The sequence below is a fragment of the Molothrus ater genome, chromosome 14, assembly GCF_012460135.2.
Source record: "Molothrus ater isolate BHLD 08-10-18 breed brown headed cowbird chromosome 14, BPBGC_Mater_1.1, whole genome shotgun sequence".
Classification (NCBI taxonomy): domain Eukaryota; kingdom Metazoa; phylum Chordata; class Aves; order Passeriformes; family Icteridae; genus Molothrus; species Molothrus ater.
In genome coordinates, this window is record NC_050491.2 from 11,598,662 (window position 1) to 11,623,575 (window position 24,914).

The 24,914-nt window shown below is 43.7% G+C and overlaps 1 protein-coding gene across 3 annotated transcripts in view; it reads left to right on the forward strand.

Moving 5' to 3' along the window:
- The window catches only part of NRK (Nik related kinase), an 88,851-nt gene that overhangs the window by 19,584 nt on the left and 44,353 nt on the right, over window positions 1-24,914 (forward strand). For all 3 annotated transcript variants that reach the window (XM_036402164.1, XM_054516362.1, XM_054516361.1), the window contains exons 3-10: window positions 8,970-9,026; window positions 13,890-14,015; window positions 14,838-14,948; window positions 16,799-16,889; window positions 19,031-19,161; window positions 21,578-21,632; window positions 23,678-23,756; window positions 24,444-24,619. In XM_036402164.1, the coding sequence (XP_036258057.1) occupies window positions 8,970-9,026; window positions 13,890-14,015; window positions 14,838-14,948; window positions 16,799-16,889; window positions 19,031-19,161; window positions 21,578-21,632; window positions 23,678-23,756; window positions 24,444-24,619 (826 nt within the window). The remainder of the gene's footprint in view (window positions 1-8,969; window positions 9,027-13,889; window positions 14,016-14,837; window positions 14,949-16,798; window positions 16,890-19,030; window positions 19,162-21,577; window positions 21,633-23,677; window positions 23,757-24,443; window positions 24,620-24,914) is intronic.

Below are 24,914 nucleotides of genomic sequence, written 5' to 3' on the forward strand. Positions count from 1 at the left end.
TGTCATAAATCGCCACTGGGCTCCCAAGTGTTCTGTGGGACTGGCTCTGTGCCAGGGCTCTTCCAACCCTCCTGTTCACAGCAAGAGGAGCCCTGGGACTTCAAATACCCCATATCCCCACTGTCCTGTGCTGTCCTGAACTCCCCAGCAGCCCAGAGTCCCCAGGCCAGAACTCCCATGGGAAGAGGAGAAACCTGTGTCTGCAGAGCCTCCGTGCCCTAACAGGGGTAGCAAGCCCTGGTGGGGGTCTGAGGCTGGAAACCTGAGAGTGTAGCAACAGATGTGATAGTTGTGCAAATAGTGATGTTTAGGCTCAATGAAATGAGTTTATGTCCCAATAAATGTAGTGTGAGGAAAATGGGATAACTGCACAACCCTTTTCTCAGAGCTCTTCTCCTACTCATTGTGCTGCTGTCTGGGTTACTCGACCCACATATGGCCCCAAAATGTTGCTTTTCTTTCTGTGTTGGCAGCAGTTCCCACTCAGGGGCCTGGCAGTTCCCTCTGAACTCAACACCTGGATGACTTTTGAACAGAGGGGAGCTGGAGCTTCAGTGTTTGCCATCCCCTCAGATGCTACTGAAGTATCACCAGAGGGAAATTGGACCAAACCAAACTCAGTGGGAGTGTGGTCCTTCACCAGGAGCAGCTCTGCCTCCAGAGCTGACCCCAAATGTGGCAGGGGAAGGTTGTTCCTCCAAGGTGCTCTGTGTGCTGCAGCTCTCCCAGGACAGGCCCCCCTGGTTTTACCTGCCCCAGGAGAAGTGTTCCTGCTCTTTTCTGCTCTCTTTCTTGCACATTTTGCACATTTTTCAGAAACTTTAAGCAGCATTTGGAGGTCTAAAGCATCATGTCTGCATGTGAGCTGAGCAAGGAGAAGCCACAGGAATGGGTATTTCCCTCCAAATGAGCATGGAGCTGCAGAAGATTACATGGGATGTTCTTCTGCAGACACCACCCATTTCAAATAAGTAGAGGACAAACCTCTCTGTATTATGGCTAGAATGGTATTTTCAAAAGATGCTTTGCTTTATCTTGCTGATCACAGTGAGAATGACCCATTTGGGAGCAGGTTTCAGTATCCCAAAAGATCAGTCCCTAGTCCATTCTCATACAAGCATGCAGTAGCCTTGAGTGGTTCATGTTTTGGATGAGGATGGTAATCTGAGCAAGTGAACATACTGATATTGCAAAAAAATGTCAATATTCAAATATGTGTTTGTGAGAGAGCTTGAATTTGTTCCTTTGTTTCATTTTCTTTTCCCACTGGTCTCCAGTCAGACACAGACAAACATTAGGCAAAGCAAACAATCTGTGTTTCCACTCATACAATGGGAGGAAATAGGAACTGAAAGGATAAAAAAAAAAACCTGGGCAGAAAAACTGCTTCTGGTGCCTCTTGGGTTTTACAGTTCAGGAGGGTTGTGGTACAGACATTTACAGTGGGGATGAAAAACTGTCGTTTTCCTCCAGAGATCAAGGTGATTTGATCTGGTCCTTTTGAAATGACCTTTATCCATCCCTCCCTTCTAGACAATGTTGATGTGGGTAGAATTTTAAGTGACTGGTGGAGGTTGTATTTTCTAATCTCTTCTCTGGGCTAATGTGTTGCTATTTTAGTATATAGGAAGTTCTCCTATACCACTGCCAACTTAGTTATCTTCAGTGGTATTATGATTTACAGTGATAATTTTTTTTTGTTTCTTTAAACATGTGACACAAATAGGGGCTCTGAAATTCGTGATTTCCTTTTTTACATCTTGCCCCTGAAACATCTAAAATTTCATTTGGAAAAATTCATAAAACTAATATTTTCACTTTGAGTGAGCACAAATACATTCTCACTCCTGATATGGGGGGAGAGAGAAAAGCAGTGGGAGGAATAAAATGACATGTTCTGCACATAAATAGGGTGGTGGTGTTTGCAAGGAAAATAATTTGTTTTTCACTGAATATTCAATCCATTTTTACTACGTAAATGTGATGAACTTTACAAAATTTTTGATTTTTAAATTATTTTTTGGTTTGGACTGCAGTGTAACATTTTAGGGTTTTTAAAATAATTTTAAATCCCTCTATAAATCATATATATCCCTAATATTTCTTCAATAATGTAGCAGCCTTTGTCTTAAGGAACACAGAATGTTACTAATTAACTTTCATTCTTTATATATCTACATGCAGACATTTTGGGGTTAAGTGCTGATATTTTGCAACCCAAGTTCTGGGATATGTGAAATAACATTTGACTTATTGGTATGGTCTGTACCTAAAGTGATACATTTTAGCTGACTTCTGGAAAACAACTAATGACAGAGTGGGGTTTAGCATATAGGAGGAAAAAAAGAACAATACAATGTAAACCCTGAAAAGCCTGTCTCTACTAAAGCCTGACTATTACTATTACTATCTCTGTGGTTTTAGTAATACTAATAGTAATACTATTACTATTTCTGTTGCTCAGCACTGACCAGCAGAGGACAAGGGGGGCATTTTGTAGTGTTTAGGTGTTGTGCTTTGCTTTCCCTGGCAGGAAGCATTCAGGGTTGGCTCTGAGGGCAGTGTTAAGCTGGAGCCTGCCAGGCAGTCCTGTTCCAGCCTGAGGGACTGTGCCTGGTGCTGTCCAGTGTCTGAGAGAACAAAGGAGCTTCGTGTGCCTCCTGTTGGTGTCAGGAGCTGGTGCTGAGGCTGCTGTGTGCTCTTCCTCTCTCCAGCACAGTTAATGGCAGCAAAGCTCTCCAGAGTGTGTTAAAGGAGCACAGGGAACAGGAGATGCAATATTTGGCTATGCTGCCCAAGGTGTTGGGTGAGACCTGGGACTGTCTGGAGATTGTGTGGCAGATGTGAGGGTGAAAGGGAAAATGTGTGGCATCCATATGGCCAGCACAGCTGGGCTGTGGTTCTATGGCAGACCCTGCATCCTGCTCTGCTGCCATGAAAACAGCCACAAGGAAAGAAAGGTGTGCTTCACCTGGGAGATGGAGCTGAGGGCTCCCTGGAACAGCTTCCAAAATCTCAGCATCTCCCAGTATGACAAAGAAAAACAGAGATGCTCTAGGGGAATACAATTCTTTGATTTACAGCCCTGAAATATAACAGACATTCAGAGCTGGTGGGACAAAAGTACCACCAAAACTTAATAATGTCAATCACAGGAGGCTTTCTGCAGCCTGAGTTTGTGATTAAAAGGATGAAGCTGTAATCAAAATGATAACTGTGTTCCCACCTGGCTGGTGTCCTGAGGTCTGTATGGGGGTTAAAAAAAAAAAAAAAGGGCTTTATGAAACCAGTGCCCATCTGTCCAAGGCATTTGTGGTTTGAGGGGGTTTGTGCAGTTTTTTGTGCTTGTGTTTTTGGGGGGTTTTAAACTATCAGAGTTGACGTGGATTCCATGTCATAGCCTATGATGAAATGAATCGTTCCTGAAATCCAGTGCTAGTATTCAGTGCATGACTTACTCTGAACTTTGCCTTGGGCCATTAACTAACAAAAACAAGCTATAAGCTCTTAATTGCTTCTTCCTTGGAATATATTCCTGGAAGGTCTGTTCAGGTTTTGCATTACTGCTGTATTTTAGCTGGAGAGCTCCAACCATGGCTGCCGTGCGTTGTCTCTCATGGTTGCAGCTGCTGAATTGAGAGGTATGAACTGCTCTTGCTGATAGAGCTCACCTAAAAACTGTCTTCTCAGGTGACTCAGCCCAGGTGTGCAAGCCCTGACCACTTGTTCACATCATGAAGACCCTGAGGATGCAGCATGCTTGTATGAGGAGCCTTTTACTGCAGATCAGTGGCTGTGTCCAAGCTGCTGTGTACGAGCAGCATATCTGCAGGTTTTATATTTTTGGGGTTCTCCTCCGTGCCGTGCTGACCCACTGGGGAGCACACTGCAGCTGCATGGGAGGCTGCTCCTGCCTGCCTGCAGTGTGAACAGGCAGAGCTCCTGTTCCCACTGCCTCTGGGGCTGGGCTCAGCAAACATCCCTCATCCCTTCTGAAGAACTGGGTCTGAGTAGAAGAGTCCTATGCGGGTGGAAAGGAAACAGAAGGATCATGACTTCATTAAGGTCACATGGAATAGGACAGAGGGTTTCCTGGATCCCTGCACAGAGCACTGTTCACTCCCTGCATTATCTCTTAAAGGCTTTTCTTGTATTTGCAGGATGGAAAGGGTGGAGGGGAGAGGGGTGAAAGGGTGGGGACCAGTCCCACAGGGCACAGCAGGCTGAGCTGGCAGGCTGCCAGCCCTGCAGGGCCACACAGATGGGCTCAAACTTCAAAGTTCATCAGTGCATTTTGAACAGGAAATCTGATTGCTCGAGTTCACTTTCGGTGAGAGCTTGCAGCCACACAGCTGTGCTTTCACCTCGCTCCCAGAGGGCGGGTGGCCACAGGCTGCATCTGTTATCCCATAAGGAATGTCTGCTGGAGAAGGACCTTGACTGCCAAAGTCCCACACCTCCAACAGCCACATCTCACTTTACAATGCAAGTCTTGAACATCCAGAGAAGGTCCCAGGAGTTAAAATTGTGGTATTTACCAGCTTTCAGGATTACGCAGGCAGACAGTGATGGGTCAGCCAGGAGTCCCTTACTCTTGTGGTAATTCTGGTGTCTGTGCTTGATAGCAGAGTGTATTTGGTATGAAATGGCCCTTCATGCAGGCACAAAGGTGCAAACTTGAAGTGTCCAAGTCTTCTGGTTTTTGAGAGGTGTCCCTGCACACAGGCACCTGGCTCTCTGTGCTGTTTCTGGTTGCAGACAAGAAGACAAGGACAGGGACAAGAACAAGGATTTCTGGTGTGTGAAATGCCCCAGCTCTGTGCTGCCTTGGTGTCCTGCAGCAGGCAGTCCCTGCCTTTCTCAAGCACTTTTTCCTGCTGCGGTTACGTGGGGACAGCTCCACCAGACAGGCCCAGCAACACGTGAACGTTGATGAGTGCCAAAAAGGAAGCCTGTGGTGGGGCTGCCGTGGGCTGCCTTGGCACGGTGTGCAGCACTCCAGTGGACAGCTGCCTTCTGCTGTCTGGGCTTGCAATTGTCCACTCCAAATCTGTCGGCTCCCAGGTGGGGAGGGAAGCTGATGGGAGCTGTTTCCCACCCCCAGGAAGAGAGATACGTGCAGGACCTGACAGGGAAGCTGTCAAACCAACCTCTCTGCCTGTGACTTGCAGCCTGATAATCTCATTGGGACCTTGGGTCTCTTCTTGTAATCATGGCCCAAGCCAGGGACTGTCCAAAATTTTTTTTGGAACGTAAGAGGAAAAGGTGTTGTACGTGACTGAATGCATCATTTTGTAAATATACTTAATTCATGTAAAGCCCCTTTATCAGCTAATAGCTGGCTGCTAATGTTGACACTCTTGTTGGATGTAAATAGAAAAGTATGTGCCTTGACCCTTAGTAAGGGGCATAGATAAATGGTTCCTTTATCTAAGGTGAAAAGATAAATACACATCCAACAGAAATAACTCTGAGCAATCTGCCCTATTCCATGTATCTCTCCCTGCAGAGATAATGCAGGGTTGGAGCTCATCAGAACCAGATCTTTGGCAAAAAGCATCTCCCACAAGTCTGGCTGCAATGAGCAGTGTGTAGATTTGAAAAATGTGTGTGCTGGCTTCAGGTTTGCTGAATGTTACTGTAGTGACTAACTGGCAACTGCAGCAGACTATGCGGAAATATTTTCTGGAGGAGACCTGGAATTTAGCTGGACTCAAAGCTAATGGGAGAATTTTTTCCAGCTTGGATACCTCATCAAAATAAAGGGTGGAACTTCAATTTTAGAAAGTCGTTAAGCCTCAGAATTGTTCGTGTCTAAGCTCTGTGATAGAATTTGATGCTGTACTCCTGGGTAGGAATATGGGTGTTGCAAATGGCTGTTGGATGTTCTCACTACATTCTCCAGAGCTCTTATACTGAGCATTTGGGTGAAAGATTAAACCTTTCATAAGGGAAACCAGCCCACAGACCATTCCAGCCCTCTCCCCAGTTTCTGGGGAAATGTGCAGTGGAGGATCTTGAATCACAGCAGGCTGAACTCCAGTGATCTGGAGAGTGTGGGCAGAGGCAGAGTGAGCAGAGGGCTGGGAGGGCAATGCCTCTTGTTCTTCTCAGATTAAATCAGTAAGGATGAACTTCAGCATGTCTTGTCACTGGAAGTAAGTGAATCAGCTGATCTCGTTTGGTTGGGAAAAAGTTAAAACAGCCAGTTTGCTCCTGGAAGCTTTAAACAAAACTCAAAACACCACTTTTCTCAAAATAATTCACACGTGCTCAACTTAGTGGCTTCAGCAGAAGCAGCAATGTGAGAGTTCCCATGAACTCTGGCTAACCTCTGAGATTTATTGATAAATGAAAAAAATAAGGGACCAGCACTGAAATATTCCCTTGTTAAAGCATTACTCTATCTCTTAGCAAGAAGCCCAGGGCTGGGTTCAGGATGTTTACTGCTTCTAGAGATGTTAAGGAACATTGACTCCAAACCATTTAAAAGACCAATACTGAGAAATCTGTGATTTTTGTTCTGAACTGCCATCACAGTCTGTGCCTTAATGCAGGGGCAGGATTGAGTTGTGCCTCTTAGTTAACAAGGACATATTTTTTGAAGAAAGGTGAATCACAACCCATAAAACAAAAGGACTTGCTGTTTTCTTTCACATAAATACTGATTTTCCAAACCTTTTTTGGGGGGGTTTAGTATTCACATTTATAGTAGTAAGTGAGAGCAGCAGGTTTTGCATCCAGTGGAAATAACTGTGGCAGCAAAATGACCAATATCTGTTACACAGAGGGACAACTTGACCAGGAGTTACACTTTGACACCAGGACTGAATGCCAAGCCTTTCCCTTTCCCTTATTCTGATGATATTCAAGGGCAGTGTTAGCCTAGTACTCACTGATTATATTTTCAGTAAAGAAGCACCACAGTTGTGAAAATCAGTGTTAGTTCTTGGTCCTTTGCAGGATCTACAGCAGTCCAGGGGAGACTCCTGTTTTCCATGGGCTGCTCACCTGGTGTGTGGTGCCCAGAGATGTGGGGCTACCACTGTGCTTGTCTCAGACAATCTCTGGGCTGCAGACAGGGTGGCTGGGCTTTGGGGAAGGCTCTCTCCCTGTATTGCCAAGACATTCAGTGGAAATGGGAACGTTTGCAGACAGTGGCTCCAAGAGAGGAGCTGTGGCTGGGCAGAGGGAACTTGCTGACCAGTGTTGGGATGGATGCTGACCCAACACCAGCATCCTTTGGGCTGGCACTGGTCACAGCCCGTCCACACTCACCCACCAAGGTCTGTGTGGCCTGGGGAGAGGGTGCCCTGTTTGTATTCCTCCTGAGGTCTCTGCTGATAGGTAAATCCTATCATTCTACTTCATGAGGAAATGCTTTGCAATCCCAAGAGTGCTTCCATGGAAAGAAGACACCTTTAAATACACAAAAAACTCAGCAGGATTTAGTTTTTTGTAAAAGAAAACATGACTGTGACATATTGCCTGAGAATGAGGAATCATTTTTCTTTGATGCAAAATTGCTTAGTCTTAGAAATAACATTTGTGTGCACTTTTGTGCAGATAGAACCTAGGTTTTTAAATTACATCAACCCAGCTTTTAATTTTGTGGGTGTAAATTGCACCTGCAAATCATTTTGTCTGCAAACTGCAGCATTTCATGTTTGATTTCCTGATTTCCAGTGCCTTCCTTAACTGCTGTCAGTTAGTTATTTTGATATACAGCTTTGCAGGCACTACTATTTTGGGAATAAAATTGCAGTCTCAAAGCTTCAAACCTATTTCTGAACATCTGATGGAAGTGAGAAGCTAGGATGTACAGCAAACCCACTGTCTATTCAAATCTTTTGATGCTATCTTCCAGTGTGAGGTCAGTGCTGGTTATCGTGGTGAAAGGCTTCATCTGTGGTATCTGTTGAGCAGCTTGACCTAACCAAAGTAAGAAACTGCAGCTGATGGCAAGATTCACATGTGGGTGTTCTTGTGAATCACATTTTGTCACTCCCAGTAGCAAGTTTGCTCTTTTAATAGCTTTATTTCCTATTACCTTCCTTTACCTAGCTGTGTTTTCAAAACCAAGCCTATTACTAGTGTGGTGTTACCAGCTGTCTGTTGTTTGAAAGTGACTGTGGGGTGTGGGCATTCCATAATGAACTGTGGACATGTGTAGGCATCCACACAGTCAAAGTCCTGGGTTAGTTCTTCCCCATCACCACAGAAAATGACATTTTTAAATTCAAAGCTCTTGCATGATTTTGGGGAAGTAGCTGAGATAGTAGCTGAGATGTAGTTAACTCAGCTGAAGTTAGAATTACAAAAACGAAGCATTTTGAAGTAAAAAGCATTAATTAAAAAAAAAAAGACAAAAACATGCATAAAACTTTAGTTTCTTGGCAGCCACGTAGAGGTCAATGTGGGGACAGAGCCCACTGCCCAATGCCTTCCAGCTTCCCAGCACACCTCAGCCATGGATGGCAGGACAGGAATGTGGCTTTTTCAGACATTCTGAGATTGTGCTGAGATTTCCTGGAAGAGGAGGCTTGAGGGCTGGCATCACCTGTGGAACAGAAGTTAGATGGAGCTTGTGCCGTGCTGTGCTGTGAGAACAGAGCTCTCCCAGCACTGCTGCTTCCTTTGTGCTAAAAGGAAATTCAGCCCTGTAGAGATAACTCTGTTAAATTCAGTAAGGGTGTGGCTCTGGCTACACATCACCAAAGTTCATCTTGGTGGTTTTGTGTCACTGGAAGGTTGTTTGGCACACAGAATCATAGAATAGTCTGGGTTGGAAGGGATCTTGTAAAGGTCACCTAGTCCAACCCCTTTGCAGCAGGGACACCTCCAACTAGAACAGTGCCTTGAACACGATTGAAAGCAATTAGTCAAACCTGGTTGTTAGAGGCCTAATTTGTTGATGTATTCATAGTTTGCCTACATGTTTTACACAGTGTCTTCTGTTATTTTACCAGGGTCGCCATGTTAAGACTGGGCAGCTGGCAGCAATCAAAGTGATGAATGTTACTGAGGTGAGTGCAAAACCAGAAATAATAAGGTCATTGTTAAGCAGCAAGGAAAAATAAATAATCAGATCATGAGAAGGTGGACAGCTCATGAAAGAAGATCCACTGGTGTAAATCATGGTTCCTGAGCACCAGTTTGTGTATTATAAAGTACTGAGTGGTGTTAACACAACCATATTTTTAAGTGTGGCTGACTAATGGTGACAAAGCAATAAGGGAGTACATTGCCATATATTTTGGTGTTCAATAATATCAAAGACAAGAAGTCTCTTCCTGCTTATTTCTAGTTGATTATCTACTTTCAGAGATAGCAATTAAAAGATTTCCTGTATCTCTGCACTGCCTCTGCTGTGTTTCATCACATCCTATCCCCTTACATGCCAGCTGTTGCTCAGAGTAGTGCCCTGACAGCCAGCAAGCAGGATCATGTTAGAAATACAAATGCAGTGCTTTTTTATTGTGATTTGACAGATGAGGGAAGGAGACAGTTTAATTGGCACTGTCCCTACTCACATTTATAAATGGGTGTCAGTGCTGAAACAGGGCATTGAGAAAGTTGCTAAATATTGGGTTTTGTCTCTCTTTTAAGAGCACAGCCAGTAGTGGAGCAGTTTGCCTCCTTGAGACCACATTAGCCTGAGGCCCAGAAAGGCTGGAGGGACTCCTTGCTTCTTCCTCTTGAGTTTTCTAGAAGTCTGGTGTGGCAGCATCCAGTAATGCCTACTTACTTGGAAACAAAACTGAAATGGTCCTGCTTTAGGAATCACCTTAGTGGGCTTGCAGGATTCTGAGAACAAAACAAAGCTGTTTAGGTCTGGTTTACTGCAAGTGACAGAGCCAACATCATGCTGGGAAGCCTGTCCTGTTTGAGGGCAGTGACAGCAGATCATGCTGTTTTCACATGGGAAAGGTGAGGAGAATGTTAGTGCAGCTGCCCAAAGGGGTTTGCCCTGGTGCTCTTCCCCCACTGAACCCTGAACAATTCCAGCTCAACTGTGCTCAAGTGTTCCTGCTTTCTGGGTTTGGCACAGGGTGAGTGCAGGGCTTTCTGCTCCTATTTCCACTCTCCTAGTGCAGAGTTGGCTGTATTCCTGCTGCTAGGGCACAGGCTGGCATGTCTGGATGCAGTCACTTCTGCTACTTCTGCCACTTTTGTTCACCAAAAGATTCTGATTCTTTCACCAAATCTGCAGGGTTTCTTTTTCCAGTAAGAAGTTATTTCATCAGAAATTGCCTGCCCAGCTCCAGCTGTGATTATTCAGATCTGGGGCACTCCAAGAGCTCAGCAAATCTGCCCTTTGCTGTCATGAGCTGCAGCCCCAGGCTGGTTTCTTAAGAGCAGCAGCAGGATGCTGTGGTCATTGTGGGATCCTTGGACATCTGTCAGGAAGTGCTGCTGTACTGAGTTGCACGGGGGTGGGGGGAGCCCTTTGAAATGGTTCAAGGGGAGCTGATGGCAACGTGTGCTCATGTGCCTCTCCAGGCAGGCTCTGCTTCCTGTTTTCTGACAGAGCCAGACAAGCAGAGTGCTTGCAGAGAGACTGGATTCTTGCTGCTTGTCGCTTCAGCTAGCGGTGCAGGTGATCAAAGAGCTCTTCTCAAGCACATCATTCTCCATCTGTCTCTGATTTCATTCTTTCTAGAGAGCAAAATAACATTTAAATGTGCAACTTGTTGTTAGACCTGCCCCAGTACTAAGGGGTCCCTTGGTGCAGTATTTATCAGCTGATGATCTCGTTTCCAGTTGTGGTCTGAGTGTGTTTTCTAGCTCTAATGCCACTGCAGATAGGCCCACATCTTCAAAAACAGCCTTTGATCATGAACCTGTCATCTCTGTGCACGCAGCCATCTGTGCCAGGACGCGTTGGTTTGTGAAGCAAACAGCTTTCTGCACCTGCACATCTGTGAGCCTGCTTCCTTTCCTTCAGCAGCATTATTTATGAGCTGACCCCTGGGACATGGGGCTGCTGGTAATGCTGGCAAGAGGGCTGGTGGCAAGTGGAAATTCTGAGTGTGCACTGAGAAGCTGAGGGTGCTTTTGTCCCTGGTCACTGTGCTCGAAGGGCGTACGTGGCACTGAGGCTCAGCTGCTCTGGGTTCAGCTCCTCATGACATGGGGCACAATCACTCACCTTTACCCTTCTGCCTTGGCTTTTCCATGGCTTAGAGCATTTTTATCCAAACTCACCAAGGCACTGGGAAGCCAGGGTGCATTGGTCTGTGAAATGCCCAGCTGCTATCCTGTGCCTTACAGCCTGACCAGCACCTGAAGCTCAGCCTGCTGTCTGCTCCAAGTGATGTCTCCCCAAGGCATTCAGCTGTGCTGGGCAGTGGTGCTTGGGCCCTGCAGGCCAGGATGGGCAAGGGAAGGAGAAACCAGGTGCAGGAAGGGATCAGGTTCTGGCCTTCAGGGTAAATAAAGACACAAGAGAAAGCAGGAATTGCATTTTGCTGGTCCTAGGAGAGGAGCATTACCCCTGTGCAGCTCCTCTTGCTCTTGCCAGTGGGTGTGGAAGAGCCTGTGGGGTATCCATGTTGAGTTCGTGGACAGCCACAGGCTTGGTTTTGTTTTAAAAACATGGAGATCAGATTGCAGAGGAATAGAAGGTACTTGGCTAAGAGTTTTGCCAGCATGGTTCCAACATCCAGGAAATTAATTGGGTAAAGGATGAAGAGTTGAAAAAGAGGCAGCAGCTATGAGGAAGTGGTTGGGATCTGCCAGCTCCCCGAGGAGCACTTTGTGAAAGCTACAGGCTGGTGCTGAGGGCACAGCAGGGAGCTGGGCTCCACCAGGGCAAATTTCATGCTGATGGGCAAAGTTAAAAAATCCTGAACCCTTCACATCTGGAAATATTTTAAGTGATTTGGAGAAGGCTTTTACCAAAGATGAGTGTTCTACCTCCACACGTTTGCAGAAGGAGTGGGCAGAATGCAGGAGGGACAGCAGAGGAAGAAAGGAGCCCTGTTTGTTCCTCTTTCTGCCCTTCTTCCCTAAAAATCCAGAAGCTTGTGTAGATGTCAGAACCCTTGTGGTCAGGTCCAGGATGCCAGTTCGCATGTCCTGATTCCCTGCCTCCTCTTACCTGCTTGTGTCCACCCTTTCTCGTGCACTGTCTGGAGCTCCAAAGGGAGTAGAGCCTTGTACCCCTCAGGCACAAACTCTCATCTCTCTCTGACTGTGCTCTTTCCATGTGCAGAGAATCCTGGAGGATTTCCTGCATGCTCTCTGCAGTCTGCTCCCATTTCTCCTGGACACTCCAGGTGCTGCCCTGGGCTCCTCTTCAGCCTCACTAATGCAGTCATACAGCATCCAGGGCTGCATCAGGATTAAGGGTCCTTCTTTCTCCCTAACTGCAAACAAAAGATAAATTAACTATTTATTATAATGTGTGCAGCTTGAGAGCCTGTGTTCAACAAAGATTATTAGGAAACCTGAAATAGCCTATTTAGCTTCAACTAGAGTTATTTTACATCTCTGAAGGCTTAACACAGTTAGCCTTTGGTCTGGTCATGTATCTCCTGGGTGTTGATGTTACTGGGAAAATCTTACTGGTCCCTTCTCTTGGGAACGATTTTTGTGTGGTCAAGTTTAATAAGACACATCATATGCCTGTTCTTGAGGGAATTTGGCTTTAGCCTGTCATTTAGCTTTAATGTGTTGCTCCAGGTAAAAAGGTCAATGTGTCTGGCTTTGTAAGCAGGCCATTATGGTGGTTAAAAGAATGCTTCAATGGCAAAACTACTGGAAAATAGAGGAAAAGCACAGAAAAATGTCCTTTGGGGCTGAGTTGTTCTTGCTGCCTCTTTTTTTTTTTTTTTTTTTCCCTTCAGCTAGTAAGTGCTGACTGGGATGTTTTGCAACAAGGTAAATTAATTTTCAAGTTTGTGGTACTCCTTTTAACTGATACAAGGATACCTTGCAGCACCACTCATTTCCAATTAAAGGGAGTGAGATGGCAAAACCTGGGTGTGTTTCACAGGGTGTTGTGCACCATAGCCAGCCAGCTCTGAGGGGGCCTTTCTAAATCAGGCAGTTCTCCCTGAAAAAGGGTATTTCCTTCTAACATAATTATTAAACCTTGTGCTTCCACTAGTTGTCTTATTGTGCACAATGTTGTAGGGGCAGAAGAGGACGTCTGCCCTGGCGAGACTGAAACAAAGGGAAAACAGGCAGGCAGTGCCTGGAAGATGATGTTTGGGGTGTGCTAAGCCCCAGCATGCCAGGGGCCTCATGGATGGCTTGATGTTAGGAGGGGAGAAAGCCCATGGTCCAGACAGGACAGCCTCACAGCTGTAAGGAAGGAGCAGATCCTAACCCTGGCTTAGGCTGGAGTTTGATTTGTGGCAAGTCACCTCTTTCTTGGCTTTGGTTTCCTCCCAGCAGGACCCTCCACAGGACTAGGAAGACAGATTGTCTGATGTGTGCACTCAGTGCTTTTCCAAGTATTTAAGTAATGGAGTGTTAGGAACGATTTTATTTTTGTTTGAATCTGGGTAGTTTCCCTGAGACTAAATTACTGCATGCAGAAGCCATAAATGGGGGAGTAATAGGAACTGTCTGAGCTCCCTGAGGAGACAATGTGCAATTTTTATGCCCGAGTGGGGACATTTTTGATTCTTTAGGTCAAAGCCTAGCAATTCATTGGTTTAGACCCATGGATCAGGGTGATTCAGTTGTCAGTTTAAGAGCAGATCTCTCAGCTGCAGTCTCATAATCCCGGGGTAACTCTGGTCCCTGCTCAAAGCAGGGTCAGCCGTGGGATCAGACCAGGTTGCTCACAGTGTCCAAAGACAGAGGTTGCTTTGCAGCCCTGGGGTTCCATGATCTCTGGTCCCCTAAGGAGCCTCCTGCTCTCTTTTTTGTTACAGAATGAAGAGGAGGAAATCAAGCTGGAGATAAACATGCTGAAGAAGTACTCCCATCACCGGAATATTGCTACATATTATGGGGCTTTTGTAAAGAAAAGTCCTGCAGGCCAAGATGATCAGCTCTGGGTAAGTGTTTAGTGTCATTTCTGCTCATCAGATTTACAGCTCCTTCTTTAGAGTTCCAGCATGCTTGGCTTGGACTCTGTCTCAGTGAAGCTCTGAAGTCATTGTTCTGAAGAATAACATATAAAAGAGAAAAATTACTCCTCCCTAGACATCTTCCATCCCTATGATTTCCTTTGAGGATGGGCATAAAGTATGTTATGATTCATGTGACTGCTGCTGTCATTCTGATTTGTTGCTTGAACCTTTTTTTTCCAAATTAAATTTTTCTCTAATTTTTTTTACTGAAGTGAAAGAGCTTGTCATTTTTGCCTTCTCTCATTCTTGTTGATTTCCTCTCCTTTTTTCAAATAAAAAAAAAAGGAAGCAGAGGAATTGGCAATAAAGAAAAGAAGAATAATGAATCCTCCAATTTTTTGGCTGCGAGATTTTTGAAGCGTTGTGGCAAAATGAGAAATTTCAAATTTTTAAAAAATTCCCATGTTTTTCAGTGCTGTTAACTCTTGCTTTTCCAATTGTGTATATAATAAAAAAACCAAAAAAACCCCAAGAAAACCCCCCAAAAAACAACAAAAAACCATCAAAAAACAAAAAAAAACCCTACCTAAAATCTGCAGCAGGAGAGGAGCACTAGTGAGGTTTTTTATTTATTTAGCAGTGTGTGTGATTCAGGAAATGAGATTTTTAGTCACTTGGCACCCGAGGAGGCCACATGCAGTTTGCCCTGCCATAGAGGGCCATGGGGGGAGTGGGTGTTTGCAGGTGCTCTCCCTCTGGCCTGGCAGGGCTGGGTAAAGGTGCCCTGTGTGTGTTTGTCTCCTGCAGCTGGTGATGGAGTACTGCGGGGCAGGCTCTGTCACTGACCTGGTGAAGAAGACAAAAGGGAACTGTTTCAAGGAAGACTGGATTGCTTACATCTGCAGAGAGGTTCTCAGGGTGAGTCCTGCCAGCAGAGCTTCGCTGCTCATTTGCAACAAAAAGGCCTTTCCAAGCCTTTGGTTGCTAAAATAGGTCACCAATGAGCATTATTGTTTAAAGGTTGTGATCCATGGGGCTCGTGGGCTATGGTCCTTGAGTTCAGAGGAGCCCTGAGAGGCAGCATGATGGCTGCTTGACATCCCATATTGTTGTAGCTAATCCCATTTTCTGTATGAAGGGCAGAACATTCCTCTTTCCTATGGCAAATAGCCATCTTCTGAAATTCCAGACACTGGGCACCTAGAAAAGGAAATAAATTTTCTGTTTTCAATGTCTGCCCTCCACATCAGGAGATCTTCAGCTCAGTGCTTCAGCTGTTCATGATTGTAAGATTTTTCTGTCCATAATTCCTTTACCTGCACACACTCAGAGGTCTCTTTTCCACACTGTTGCAGGCAATGGTGACTAAACAGCATTCCAAAATCTTCAAGGTGGCCCTGCTGGGACAGTATTCCCCAAGAAAATCTTGGGGCTATATTTCATTCTATGCAGGCTTAGGACTGCTTGCTTTCTTCTTCTTTCTTTTCTTTTTTTTTTTTTTTTCCTGGAAAGTACAGAGGATAAAACAATTCCCAAGTGTAATCTAGTGAACTAGCCTGGAAAAAAAATTTGATGTTAGAGCCAGTCATTCTAAATTCAAAACCCATTACAGAGTTACTGATCTGTCTTCCCTAAAATAGAGTTTTGCATCTTTTCTAAATAATGGTAAGATAAATCTCTATTCTGGGAGTTGGAATTTAGATGGCATGCTGAAGTAATGTTTGAATGGGGTAAAACTTTGTTCCTGGGGCATAGCAATTGAGAAATGTGCTCAGCAGAGAATATTGGGATTTGGCATTAGCCTGAGGATTATGATCATTGTATCTGGAAAGTGTGAGGAGTTCTGCAAAATAAAAAAAAAACCTTAGTGGTGTGGTCAGATTGTTCTTCATTGGTGTGGCTGTAATGTCTCTGTTAAAGCAATTGATGCTAAAACATTTGGTTTATGCTCATGCAACTGAGAACTGTAACAGCATGTTGGTAAAACAAGGGATTGGATTTAATCATGCTTGTTTCAAGACAAAATGGCCCAGTTGCACATGGATTGACAGTGCTTCCTTCTGGAAAATTTACAAGCTGGGTGGAAGCTCCATTTGAAGGCATTAATATTAGAGAGGCTAAATACTGTGAGTGAAGAATCCCTGGATTGCTATAATGGGTTATTTCAGTGTGCTCCTTTATGGCTATGATAGTTCAACCATAGGCAATTTTGAAATGCAGGAAGAGACAGCAAATATTAGCTGATTGAAAACAATATTTGCTGCATTCAAAAAGAGGTCTGACATGGTATTTTTAACTTTCTCTAGTCCATTTACCACTGAATTTAGCATTTTGTTGAATGCAAAATTTAGGCCACTACAACCAGCCAGCTGCTGTCTCTGGTCCTCATACAGAGAATTCTGCTTTGCTCTTTCTCCCTTTTGTTTGCTTTTAGCATAGAGTGTAAGGAGCATCCCTTGATTCTGAGACAGAAGTTTACACTATTGCTACCTCATTCTCTTCACACTTCAATTTAAATATTGCTACAATAATTTTAAAATATTGCTATACATCTCTTCACATGAGATGCTGCACCACTGTCAGGCCTGTGGTGAAGAAGAGAATCAAACTTACGGTTGCTGTCCTCTCTCCTCCCTGAAAATGTTGCAAGTAACATCTAAAGGACTTTCCTTATGAATAAAGACTGAAAAGGCCAAAAGTGTAAAAAGGCAACAGTGCCATAGTCAGGGTAATGTTAGGAAGAAAGAATAAATCTGGTTTTCTTTTAGGGATTGGCACATCTTCATGCTCACCATGTCATCCATCGAGATATTAAAGGGCAGAATGTTCTTCTCACAGAAAATGCAGAAGTAAAATTGGGTAAGTTTCCTTAAATGTGTGCTAGAAACCTTTTTGTTAAAATGTAAGATTTCCGTCTTGACTCAGAGAGACCTTTCAGTAACCTAAGTGCAGGATGTGTGCCAAGTATCATTAATGCTTGTGCTTACAAGGTGTGTGTAATGTAGAAAGAGCTGAAAACGTGAAGTGTTCAGCAAAGTAAAATGTAAACTGTTCTGCAAGGGTGTCCCTCACAGCCTGAGGGCAGTACAGGCAGTCACACTCAGAGCCAGCCCAGGAAGTCTCAGCACCATCAGGCTTTCACAGAGGATCCTGCCATGTGAAAGACTTCCAGAGTAAAAACGTTGGGGGAACAAATTTTGCTAATCCATTTTTCTAAAGGAAGCAGACTTAGAGATTTGCATAAACCTGACAATAAGTGGAATTACTTGTGAGTAAGGGCTACCACTGAATAACAGTAATCTCTCAGAAAAGTTGGAGGGTTTACTCATTTCCTTTTATTACTGTGACATGTCAGTGTTGACAACTTCTGACTTCCTAAAACTAAACTCAAGTACGTATCTCTCTTGAGATGTCTTTCATGTTTTGGAAAGACATCACAGGGAAGTGTTTTAAAGGAGAAATCTCAAGGGGAACACTTCTTTTTGATGATCTTTACAGTCCCTCTCTCTTTAACTAAAACAATTCACTGTAGAGTTGGAAAACAACAAATAGTAAACATGGCTTGTGGATGTGGGGTAGCATGCTTGGTTGGAACAAGTAAAAATAGGTACTTTAAATTGCATTATGGTTTAACTTTGTGGCAAACACCAGGCTTCACTGAAGTCAAAGGGAGTTTTGCTGTCAAATTAAATGAAGGCAGGATTTTGCTTGTAGTCTCTAAATCATATGTACTAATTGTCAACTGTTCCCTCTTAAACCAGGTGGGATGGGGGTGTTGTGTGTTTTTATGGTCTTGTGTAATTACTACTTCCACTGTTCTTCATGTGGCTGACAAAACAATTAAACCTAAACTCTGGGTAAAAATGAAACACATTTACTGAGTATAATGATTTTAAAAACGAAGGAAAAAAAGTTGTTTCCAGAGAGATTTAGCTCATGTGTCTTAAGGAAGAGAAGCTCAAAAGCCAAGAGATTCTCAGTTGAATTCTGTTGCACCTCTGTGTGAGAGTGTGCACTTCCCATCAGACACACAGGATGATCCCAAAGGTCAGCTCCACCTTCTTCTTGGAGAGGGTTTGCTAAGCAGGCAGATGAAATTATAGCACTACAAATGATTTTGGCTTACAGATAATCTGCAGAGAGACAACATCAATGAGAAAATCTGCCCCTTGATGGTAGCCACGGGGCTGTGTCCTTTCAGTCCTTCTCTTTCCCCCTCCTTTGTCTCCTCTGTGAACACCACTCCAGTGCTATCCCAGTGGATGCAATTGCTGTATTTTGGGGTTTTGTTCAAAGAGAAATACAATCATATAATTACTGGTTGTATGGACCCTTTTCATATGTGAACAAAGCCATTTTGCTGTGCAGTCCTTATGAAAGTACCACCCTTTTCAGCACAAAGAGAACCACAGGGTTCACTCTTCATAATGATCTAAGAGGAGAATAAAGTAGTAGATTCTCCAGTTTGTTCTGAGACAGTGTATGAATGTAGAGAAAGATTTATTCCAGACACCTCAGAATGAAGTGATATGGTGGTTCTTTCCAGCTTTCACAAGTGGCTATATTAGACACATCCAAATTTGCCTTGTGTAGATACTATTTTTTCTTTCAGTCTAGTTGAAGACCTTGAGTCCTACTCAGTGTAGCATTTAAATTAAGCATAAATTATTCCATAATATCTTGTAGAGCAATTCCTCTAACCCACCAGGCAGATTTAGCATGCTAAATAATTTATAAATAATTTAAATAATAATTCAGCATTATTTAATTCTTCTGTCAAAAAGAAGGGAAAAAAAGAGGCAGTTAAATCTCAACTATTGGATAAGACATGCTGGAGGAGCTCAGATTTCATATATTGTATATATATATATATATATATATGAATATATATTGTAGGGCAAAGGTTTGATGTTCTAAACAGTATGAAAGTGACCAAGCACATGCTCTGCCATGTGGATAAAACTTGTTGCTAATTTCTTTATCTCTTCTTGGCTTTTCAGTGGATTTTGGTGTAAGTGCTCAGCTGGACAGGACAATTGGGAGAAGAAACACATTTATTGGCACCCCATATTGGATGGCACCAGAGGTCATTGCTTGTGAGGAGAACCCAGACTCTACATATGATTACAGAGTAAGTGTTAAACACTCCATGAGGTAAGAAAACATGTGGGTTATTGCTGAAATCCTGCTCATTTGAAAAGTTCAAGCTTCCTGCCTTATAAAGCACAATAATACTAGAACTGTACAGACAGAAGAATTTGTAATATGTGGGCGGCAGCTCTTTTTAAGAGTGAGGTTTCACTGTGAGTATTTTTTCTGAATTTTTAGTACATGAAATACACTTTCATGAACTTCTCTGCAATAAAGAAAAGTACTAAGAGTTTGCAGGTCTGGGTAGAAAAGAAAGGAAGGGAGGAGTTCCAAAGGAATACTTGAAGTAGTGTAATATTAATATGGCAAATTACTGCACACTGTGGTAGAGCTGTTTTGCTCTGTACTCAGCTGTGAATCCTGAGTTAATTGGCAGTAATTAGTATCCCTTTGCCCATTCATGAACATGTGACTGGAAGTGGTTTCCCATCCTGGAATGGTTTCAGGTCAGTGGCAGGGTGGCTGTGGCACAGAATTTCCTGTATTTCAGTTTGTGGGCATTGCCATGCAGCATGTTTTCCAGGGATGGTTTTCTGAGCAGTAATCTTCTGGGTGACCCTGCAGTCACTCTTTTAGTTCAGGTGCTCTCTCCATTGCCACTTTGCACCTCTCCTTCCAGCTGTGGCTTCAGCAATATTTATGAGAAGAACCTGTTACTGCTTCCATTTCCTGGTGATTCAGAGGCTGTGATTCTCCCTTGCTGAGACCTTCTGTGCTGCATTGGCCCAGTGAGGTCATGTTGTGTGTGTCAGTCATGACTAAAGAATTTTTTTTTTTTTCCATATTATACCAATCTTCTACTGAAACCCCAAGAAATTAATCTCTTGTCTTCATTCCCTATCCCCAGTTGATGTCCTTCTCTGAATGTGTACTTACCAGAAAATAAAATCAAAAAGAATGTGCAGCCCTAATTCTTGAGCTTTCTTTGCCTTCAGTAATAATCCTAGTTTGTCTGCTCCCAAACAGATACTGCAGATGGTAGTTTAAAACTGATCAGCAGAGGGTTTTGGAAGCACTTTTGCAAACAGTGCTGTGACTCAGAGCTTCTCTTTCCACAAAGGCTTGTACCTGGTAGGAAGGGCTAAGTAGCAGGAAGCTGGTCTGGAACTTCTTGCTCTTCAAAAAAAAACCAGAGCAAACAAACAAGACAAAACTAGTACAAATATATCCACATAAATGTATTTGTATGCACACTGAGCTTTACAAACACTGCTGTCATCCTCCCTTACACCTGTCTGCCTCTCATGCTTTGGAACTCCAAACCAAAATTCCTTGTAGCCTGGATGTTTCCCTCACTGTCCTCAAAACCTGCAGTACTACCCCTTGAAGACTTAATTTTCAGTCATTTCCTTAATTACAAGTCAGGATTGTGGATCTGTGAAATCTCCACCAGTTTTGTTGCTGAATCCCTCCACAAACTTTGATGTGAACTGGCTTTCAGCTTGTGTGAAGAGTTCAGAGCAGCTGGACTGAGAGGGCTCTGTTGATAAAATTACATTTAGAGTGCTGGGCTGGGCATGAGCTGCTATTCATGTAATGCCTTATTGCTTCTAACCTCTGAAGGTTTTCTGTCACTCTGTTTTTCTTAAAGATAAGTTTTAGAGAAGCTCTGCAAGTTGGTTTGGCCGTGTGCCTCTCATTTGGCTACATTTAGATACAAAGAATAGTGAAATAATGCACATGATTAATCAAGTGGAAACGTGTGAAGTTTTTACAGACACTGATGGTGGCTGCAGTTTACTTTCCATGATCAAAACCTGGCCCTTGGCATCCAGGTCAGCTGATAAAGAGAACTCCACTCTGTTAACTGAGCTGAACATACGTTGTGGCACAAATCTGACTGCACAATGTACTCTTCTCTCCTGTGCCCAAAAACGTGTGACCGGAGACTTTGTACAGAAAAAATCAGACCCCAAGGTCTGACTACAATTCTTGTTCCATCAGTGCAGAAACTCAGCAATGACTGTTCTGAAACAAGCATTAAAACCAAGAATAGTTTGTTTTTGGCCAGACGGAGAAGGGTGAGGCACTGCTGTGTCTTGCTGCCTCATGGAAACAGATTTAGGACATATATTTAAACAGTGCCTGCTATATTCTGTCTGGCTCTTGTTTTTTGAATGCAGAAGGTCTCATTTTGGGGCTGGCTGCTTAAATGATGGATCAGAGTTGCATGGGGAATAGGAAGCTTCTGGCTATTAGCACGTTTCCTAAACGTTCAGTAGGGGCTAGGAAGGAAGCAGAATATTTTTCACTCCAAGTAAAACAATATGATCCAGGAGAGATCTAGGGAAACTGTAAAAAAAAAACCCACCAAACCCAAGAAGAAAACAAACAAGCAAAACAACCAACTTGGATGATGCTGCAAGCTGCAATGAGCATTGTTTCTTTTCCTGCAGAGTGACCTGTGGTCCCTGGGAATCACTGCTATTGAAATGGCTGAAGGAGCTCCTCGTAAGTGATTTGGTATAAAGGTGGGGCTCTTCTATGCTAAAATAACTCATGCTTGGCTAATGCATAGAATTCTGGTTCTATCTGTACCTTTAAAAACACTCTGTGACTTTTTCTCATTTGGACTCTTTTGCTTTCTTCTTCCTTTTAGACTCCTTCTTTCTGTATTTTGGTTCCTTGCCTTTATTTCCTGGGAAAACAAAACTTCTTTTCTTAAAGCTCTTGTTAGCATCAGTTGTTGATTGCTGCCTGTGGATACAACTAAGCAGAAGTGATTGATATGTTAGCAGAAAATATTGTCAGGAGTGCCTTTGGGTTTAGGTCACTAAAAAAAATTAAGGCAGTGGAAGAAGGTAGGCCTAAAGGTTATTTTTTTTTCTCTGAAACTGACTTGTTTCTCATAGATTTTGGGACTAATGTGGCATTTACTCACATGTAATGGCTTTGATCCATGACCACACTCAGCCTGAGAGCAGATTGCCACAGTTTCCCAGCCTGCTGCCCCCTCACTCCCCCAGAGAGCCTCTTGCAGGTCAGGCAGAGACCTGTGGGTGCAAAGTCCTCGTGCATTTTTGTTGGCATGTGGGGCTGGTGGCTTTTCCCAGCTCCTGCAGAGCAGATGGGATGTGTGGGGTATCTGGTCACTGCTGAGAGCAGGGGAGATGAAATCCATCAAACTCTGGCCTGAGCCTGAGAGCACGTAGGCTGTTTTTAAACAACCCACTTGGCTGCTCTCCCATCAGACTTGGTTTTTAGCAGGAGCCAGCTGGGGTTCAGGAGCACTTTAGCCTGACTGAAGCTTAGTCCCGAGACATGAGTCCATGGGGAGTTTTCTTTGGGAGAGATTTTGTAATTCTGCATGCCAGTTCCTCATGTATTTGATGTTTTCCCTAGTTTTGACAGGGAAATATTGTGTATTATATTCTGTTGCCTTGTGTTTTGTTTACTGTAGTACAGCAGTGTCTGGGACCCAGAGCTAGAAACCAGACTTCTGCCCCCCATTGCCACTGTATCATGTATTATTGAACATACCAAGGAAAATGTCAAAGTCAGAACCAAATGTGAGAATGGCAGGTGGAGGCAGACTGAGAAATTAATAGAAGGTAGGGAAAGCTTTACCAGAGCTTCTCACTTCTACTGGTTCTGTGATGCTTTAAGTCCATTTCTGTTAAAAGCATCGCTGCTGAACACCTAAATATTATAAGAAATCAGCCTCCATGCAGTTCCTATCAGTTGTCATTCAGTAGCTCTATTTGGTGAAGGAAGAGACCTTTTACGTTCAACATTTCTGCCTGCCAGATAGAACACACTCAAAATTCCATACCAAGTGCCCGGGATAGATGAGATGTGATGGTATTTGCTTTCTCCTGAGTTCCCTGTAGCTTCAGCTTTCCACAACAGTAGCCCTGAAGAGAAGTAGAGTGGGCTGGAGAGAAGGTAGCTTCTGAATGCAGGGATGGAATCTGTGACCTGGGAATGGTGCTCCCACTCCAGAGCCCAGGATGGATGAAATGTGTGCTCTGTCATTCTGCTCTGTGCCACAGGGCAGGTTGTGAACTCTGTGCTTTGTATCAGCTTTTCTTCATCCTGGGTTTTCTCAAATGCCATAAAAATGTGGCAAAGAGTTTGGTCAAAATGGAGCTTATCATTTATCAGAAACGAGAAGCCAGACATAATAACTAGATAAATATTTCAACATAATAACTAGATCAATATTTTAATCTGAGCTTTAACTTTTGTGTATGTGCAAACACGCATTTGTGTATGGGAAAGATGAGCTATTTATGTCCTTCTGAAGCTATATATATATAGAAAATACGAATAAAATTGTACTTGTTCTTGCTTTGCAGCCTTTCTTTTGAATGTCTTTTAGCTGGAAATCTCTGTGTACTCAGAGACTTGATTTCTTGGCTGTAGTGTGAATTTGGTTGGCTCCTGGTGGGGTTCTGGGGCAGATGCTGTGATTTGGAAGTGGAGGTGTTTGGAAGTGGAAAGTGAGGTCACAGGGGGTACATGCATCCTTCCATAATTTGTGGTTTCCTTTGCAGCCCTGTGTGACATGCATCCCATGAGAGCACTCTTCCTCATCCCAAGGAACCCGCCCCCAAAGTTGAAATCCAGAAAATGGTAAAGAGATGTGTAAAAAAACCTGTATTTTTGCTGCAGCGGGCTTAGGAGGGCTTTTAGCTCTCTTGTCCAGAAACAATGATTTTGTTAAAACATGTAGTTATCTAGGAGGTGATTCCTAAGCTGTTTCTATGAGCTGGATTGAACCAGAGAGCAGATATAGTTGACCTTTGGGAAGCAACACCTTTCTTTTTGAACTCTGCCTGAACTGTGGCAGTTGTTTCATTTTGGTATCTGTGGCTGAAATTGCAGGGTAAGCAAGGAAGGCTTAGATGTGCTGCTTGGGGTCAGGGCTTTATCAGATTGCTTGGACATTGTGGGGCTAATGGCAGTCACCTGCCCTACAGAGAATTACTTTTTGTTTTAAATTAAGTGTATAAAGAAAATCTTCACCTTATCAAAAGGTCAAGGGCATTTTTGAAAGGCTTGTGTTGGCCAGATTGTGGTTTTGTTGATCAGGATGTAAATTCAAGGTAACAACTCCTCTGAGAGGGTGGTTAGGTGGAGTTCACCTTCAGCACTGTGCTGGTCACAGGAGTCTCACTGGTGCCAGAACTCAAATTGTTTCTCTCAGTTCCTGTGTAGAAGGAAACCTTGCAAAGTTAGTGCTTTCCACCACTCAGGTAGTGCTTGGACCACAAGCAGGAAAGGATTATTGCTTTTTCTCCACTGTTGTGTCTTTTTTAGGTCAAAGAAGTTCCTAAATTTTGTTGAGAGCTGCCTTGTAAAGCATTATTTGCACCGTCCATCCACGGAGACCCTGCTGAAGCATTCCTTCATCCGTGACATGCAGAACGAGCGGCAAGTGCGCATCATGCTGAAGGACCACCTGGACAGGACAAGGAAGAAAAAAGGAGAAAAGGGTAACGTGGCAAAACCAAAATAAAGCACACCTTGGAGAGCATGTCCTCTTCAGATTTTGGCAGCAGAGCACAAGGCAGATGCAGCTGAAATACTAGAACCAGGAAAATTGAGAAAGCGTTGTCCTCGATAGTGGGGTCATTTTGAAGATCTCTTTGTTGAAGCCTGGGTCATTAATGATGTTTTAGTGCTAAAGTCCTTGGAACCTTGAGTAATTGAGAGCAGCCCTGGTGCTAGCAGGGAGCAAGGACTCCAAGTGAAGTCTGGGTCTCTGCTTTCTTGAGCCACAAGTGTTTC